This window comes from Etheostoma spectabile, chromosome 1, assembly GCF_008692095.1.
Source record: "Etheostoma spectabile isolate EspeVRDwgs_2016 chromosome 1, UIUC_Espe_1.0, whole genome shotgun sequence".
Taxonomy (NCBI): Eukaryota; Metazoa; Chordata; class Actinopteri; order Perciformes; family Percidae; genus Etheostoma; species Etheostoma spectabile.
Genome location: NC_045733.1, coordinates 27423611 through 27429724, shown reverse-complemented (window position 1 = coordinate 27429724; position 6114 = coordinate 27423611). Strand labels below are relative to the sequence as shown.

Below are 6114 nucleotides of genomic sequence, written 5' to 3'. Positions count from 1 at the left end.
CTCTCTCTCTCTCTCTCTCTCTCTCCCTTTCCCACATGCTCCTATGCTCTCCTTCTCCCTCTCTATATCCCTGTCTTTTTTGTGTCTTTCTCAATCTGGATCACACAAACACATGCATACACACTGTTTCTCTCTCTCTCTCTTTCTCTCTTTCTCTCAGCCTCCTCAGTGTACAGTTGGCCTCAGGGCTCCACTTTCCACTGGAGCCATTGGAAGGAGGGGCCCTTTTGTGTGAATTAGGATAATGGCTGACAGCAGAAAGCAAAACAATTACACTGGCACAGCCGCATACGCTGCATTCAGCCGTTTCCGGTCGAGCAGGGCTGAAAATGGGACGACTAACAGAGCAGGGTTGAAGAGTTTAAAGTTGATGATTACTTTTAATAGATTGGCCACTAAATAATGTAGCATGCCGAGAGAAAGTTAGTCTAGTAACTAATGTGCGGTTATTCATCTTCTTCTGTGGGCCATATTAAGGGACAGGGGTCATGAAACATTGATGCACTCTCTGTGTAGCTCTCAAAGAGGACAGTCTCAGCAGTCACTTGAACAGAAGCTGAGGAAATTAGGGGAAATGTTCCAGAGACAAGGAAACTATTTTGAAAGGACCACTGGACATTTTTCTCTTTAAAGACAAGTCTACGAGGTCTACAGATTACAGTTCTGTTCTGGCTTCATGCTCTTTCAGGGCTCCTCTGTATCTAATGGTTGAATTTTTCTGCAAGCTAAAATCTCCATAATTGACATAGTAAACAATATGTCATCAATTAAAGTTAGCAATTGCTATATTTCCTTCCGTTTCTATTCCATTTCATTAGGCCCCAAGTGTTTTGTGCTTTTTAAAGAGGCGACATGGCACTAACACATTGCCGTGATCTACAGTAAAATTAGCTCTTTGATAAGAAGTGTGAAGAAGGGTTTTAATCACTTAACATGAAATAATAATGAGAGTTAATTGTTGCTCTTGCGCAGGAACAAGTCAAGTTATGTAGCTTGAAAAATAACAAATTGCATATAAAAACTGGGATTGTTAGCAGCACATATTGTGAGTATAAGAGTGGGGATGTTTGCCTAAAGCATAGTCAATTAATCAGTGATTGTGTAATTGAGTACCTTAAAAGAAATGCACACCATAGACCCATGTAGGCAAATATTGGGTGACGGAGCCCTGCATCATGACATTTATTCCCAGAGAATCATGTAAGAAGAGTTTTGTTCCTGTTGTGGCTTTAGTATAGAAACGTGTAAAGGATTAAGAAATTACACTGGAACCGGATTTGAACATAATATTCATCTAAATTCAAAATGTATTCCTTGTTTTGAAACTTTTTGTCACACCCTTTGGAAGAGATTTCTGAGAACTGTCAGTATATATAATGTCTTTAAGTAGGACAACCATAGCCAGGCACAGTAGCTATCTGATTTTTAACTTCACGCTCCCCCCACTCAAAAGCTATTGTGGGCAGACCTTGATGTCAGGCTGGACACACTCACCAACATCCCTGGGTGTGTTTGTTTCACTTTGCAGGAAGCTGCTGGTTGTCTTGCATTTATCAGATATCCATTAGTGTTACAGTTTCCAGATAGCATTTGTGATACTTGCGCTGCGTCCCCCTCCCACCTCCTGCAGACATGTCTCTGGCAGCTCCGAGCCGCTGGCCGGCGGTAGCTGCTGCAATAAGGACTCTGCCAGGATTTTGCCCACCTATACTGCCCCGCTGCCTGCCCTCACTTGGCACCGCCGGGGTGGGAGATCTGAGCTGTTCCTGTCCTTGATAACCTCCCACACCCACCACCTCCCTCCCTCTCTCTGACTACATGGAGTTCTGTCATAGTTGTTTTTAATTCTCCCACTCTCTCCATCTCGCTCTGTGTCTTCCTCTCATATTCTGTTTGTTTCTCTTCCTCTTTTCCTTTTTTCATCTTTACTTCTCTGCATTTTTTGTCTTCTGACTTCTTTGTCTACCTTCCCCTGTCTTTGCCTTTCCCTCTCTTGTTTCTCCCTGTCAGCCTGCTTGTCTGTGGACCTGTCTGTTTGTGTATCGTCTCCCTTAATTTCTCTATGTATCCCCCCCACACACACACACACACTCACACACACACGCACACACACGCACACACCCTTTTCTCTCTCCCTACCTGTTAACAACCCCCCCCCCCCCCCCTCCAATTCAAGGATTTAACTGAAAAGGAAAAATGACGAAGACCAACCGAGAAGAGAGAGAGAGAGAGAGAGAGAGAGAGAGAGAGAGAGAGAGAGAGAGAGGGAAAGAAAAAGAAAAACAGGCAGCATTTTAATTGCTTTTTAAAAAAGTGGAGATGAAAAACAGAGTTAGCCTGGAGGGGTATGGTGAAATTCTAGCTGGAAGAATTGCAAGACCATATGAGAAAGGAACACCTCGGGCCAAACAGGGAGATGAGTATTGGTTTTTTATAAAGCATTTTGCATCGATTTCCAGAGAGAAAGCGAGTAAGGGAGAAGGATGGAGACGGAGGGAGAGTAAGAAAGAAAGAAAGAAAGAAAGAAATAAAGAAAGAAAGAAAGAAAGAACGAGAGGGTGAAAGAGAGAAAGGATGGCAGGAGGGTAGAGAGGGGGGAGAACTATCTTTGCTCTGCCTCTTTGCTTCTTCACACAGCCAAGTCAAAGAAAAAGAAACGGGGTGAATTTGATGTGTTGGCTTCGGTGTGTTGAGCCGACACATCGGGGTCAGAAGATACCTGACACAACCATTACATACAAGCTCATCCACTTTCTTATAGTACAGGCTTGTAATTTTAAATTCACTAAAATGAATCTGTGAGAGAAGCCAGCTCTGCTGTTTGTTCATTGACATTCCCACTGCCGCTCCCTTCCAGTGTCTTGTAGCAGAGTTTGACAACGTCAGTGGGTGTATACGTGTGTCTTGGCCGGCACGTTTGCAAGTAGATTTTTTTTTTGATTTTCTTTTTCATACAACTTTGTCGGCCGACCTAGAAGCCGTTACTGTGATTAAAGAGCTGATTGCATCCAAATTATGATAATAGCAGCAACGTAGCACCCTGCCAAGAGCTGTTTCTCAGAAAGATGATGGAACTGGCCAGAGAAACCATTAAGGAGGTTATGTGCAACAGATTTCTGGTGTAAATCACTCGTACGACTTATTTGCACTGAAAAGGCATTGCAGGTTTTTTTGCTGAGGGAGATGCAAGCTTTGTTTCAAAATGACTCACAAAACTAAATCCAATTTTTGCACTCAGAGTTAAACATGTTTAAGCTTTAGGAGTACAAAAGTTTTACAAATTGTCTGAACTGTCTTCAAAATATTTAGAGATAGAGATGCTAAAAAAGCTTTTTAATGATTGAATATTAAAATTAACAAATAGAAAGAGGAGATCTGCCCAGATGAGATTATTAGACCAGCGAGAGAGGGACCCGCAGGTAAGCTGCAGGAAAACCACACAACTAATATATATCCAAAAAGTTTTTCAAGGCACAGCGCCAACATGGTGTGATGAAAGTTTAAAGATAACAGCAATTTCCACTCTTTGCCTTGATAAGCCCCATAGCCAAGTTAAACTAAACCCTTAATCTTTCAATTTAGTGGAAGGGGTTAACTGTTGGACACTATTAGGCAGTAACAAGTGTCTTATTATTACACCAAAGTCTTGACAATATTTGGCGAAAGCTTAGAGGCAGGCCTATTATTCAGATTTTTAATAATCATTGTGTTTATTAATGCTATTGATGTAATTTTGGCTAATGTGAATGTCATTATTTTAACTCTTATTTTCTCTTTTTGATGTTTTTTTTTTGCCTTTTCTTTGCCTTGAAATGTAAACCAAAAAACTCATCTAACTGCTCTAGACAACAGGAATACCAAAGTGAAAATGCAGTATATTCTCTGCAATGACATGTAATGTAGAGTCTTGTTTCTTTTCCTGAAATCAATTCCTCACAACAAATGCATGTTTTTAAGGCCGCTGCGTTGATTTCATTTTCGGTGAGGTTATCAAATTTCACCAAAATATGTATCAGGGTTTAGATTAGAATTAAGAATTGCTACAGATTACAAAATGCCAAAGTCATTAATTGATCCTCAAGCATTCATGTCAATATATATCAACAGAATTATGTAGTGAGATTGTGTTTCATATAAATAAAATACAAACATGTGATAGATATCAAAAATTGTAACTCTGCAGACAGATCAACACGCAGTAAGAGTGCAGCTGTCCAAATCCCTCTTACATTTATAAGAAAGTCAAACTGTAACAGTAAAATATATTTTTTCAGCTTTCCTCCTCACATTAGTATGTGGACCTCCACCGTTTCATTCCTCTGTTTCATTTCCATCTCTCAGAAATAATAGAGCTGTAATGCTACATTCGTGCTATTAATTTCTGTAAGTACAAGCAGCAAGCGTGTGTGTTGTTGTAATCTCTTCGCAGAAGGGACACTTCAAACAAGTCTGGAATGGAGGAACTGTGCCTTAAGCCCCTTGTTTCAACCTGGGATGCTAATGCATTTCAAGCTTAGTGCTAATAAAATTGAGAAATAAATGGAGGGTAATTGTTTCATGCATTTGAAGGGAACTGGCTCATTCAATTATGTGTGTATATGTGTGTGTATGTGTGTGTGTGTGTGTGTGTGTGTGTTTTTGTGCGGCTGCCTTCGTGCGCATGTTTGTGTGTATGTATTTCAATTTTCAGAATCAGTCGTCTGTTCAATGGCACCGAGCCCATCGTGTTGGACAGCTTGAAGCAGCACTACTTCATAGATCGGGACGGCGAGATATTCCGCTACATTCTCAGTTTCCTCAGGACCAGCAAATTGCTCCTTCCAGATGACTTCAAGGTATATACCCGCACCACAACATGCTGTATTGTTTTTCCTTGTCTGCCCCATCAGTTTGACATAACATAAAAAGCTATGAGTATGTAAAGCCATCTGCCCAAATACCCAGTCGTATGGTATAAAAGTCTAGATTGTTGTCAAGATATAGTTATTGATGTTCACCTGCCATCTCAGGGATTGCATGCTTTCAAAAAAGATCTGATACCACAACAGAGCCGCCAGTGTTTTGTTTTCACAACAACTCACGTAGACTCACCTTCTTCCCATTCAACACATTAATTACCTTTAGTCTAAGCATAAGCAGTTATTAGGACATTTTTTGGTGTGTGTGTGTGTGTGTGGGGGGGGGGGGGGGGGGGGGGGGGGGGGGGTTGTATGGAAGCGATTCAGTTAGGGTTGAGAGTGGTGGAGAGGTAAAAATGCTAACTTGCTAACTGGAGCATGGTCCAGTGATGTGTCTGCCAAAGCCCTGAGCTGTTGTTTTTCACTCTGAGTGGTTTCTATAGAGGTGAGCCCAGGTGAAATAGCCTGTACGCCCCTCTGTTCCCCCGCGCTCTAATGACCCACTCCCGCTCAGTCAAGGACTCTCTGGGAAAGCCGAGGCATGTTAGGACAGTTTACATACAAATATACATACTAATACACTCTGCGCTTATATATACATGCATCTGTGCACATGCACTTTAATCTTTAAGGGCCACTGAAACAACTTTGGTCTGTATTCAACTACTGAGGCTCCACACACCTGGCTCCTGTTTTAGTGTTGATTAACTCTATTGTAAGTAACTGCATATACAGTACATAATGTCCGTCACCGTACAATATTAAATAATCCAAAGCACATTTCAACAAACAAGTTGATCATTATCTGTCTCTGTCCAAGGTTGATAGAGTAAAATGCTTATATTTTTTATGCTAGGAGCTGTTGAAGTTGATGAAGTTGTATGAAGATGAAATGGAGAACACATTGCTTATTTAATTGGTCTTGCATTGTCAGACCTTCCTCCACAACACTGCAAAAGGGCGTCTGTCTAGTCCACACAGCTTTCCCAGCCAATCACAATTGTCTCGGGCGGCGCTAAGTGCCGTATGGAGCGACGACGCCTCTGCAAAATAGCCTCAAGAAGGAACTTGTTTGGGTGGAACATATGTACGTTCAACATTTGTTTTAGTAGCAACAGAAAACTCAGATGGACAGATAGTCTAGCTGTCTGGATTCACCCTTCAGAGATCTGAGGAGCAGGTAACCATAGTCCTCATAAATCCACCGGAGTTTAAA

The 6114-nt window shown here is 41.4% G+C and overlaps 1 protein-coding gene across 2 annotated transcripts in view; it reads left to right on the top strand.

Annotated features, from left to right (window-relative positions):
* Positions 1 to 6114, top strand: part of kctd15b (potassium channel tetramerization domain containing 15b) — a 27423-nt gene that overhangs the window by 5948 nt on the left and 15361 nt on the right. For both annotated transcript variants that reach the window (XM_032517175.1, XM_032517165.1), the window contains exon 3: positions 4691 to 4835. In XM_032517175.1, coding sequence (XP_032373066.1) covers positions 4691 to 4835 — 145 coding nt within the window. The remainder of the gene's footprint in view (positions 1 to 4690; positions 4836 to 6114) is intronic.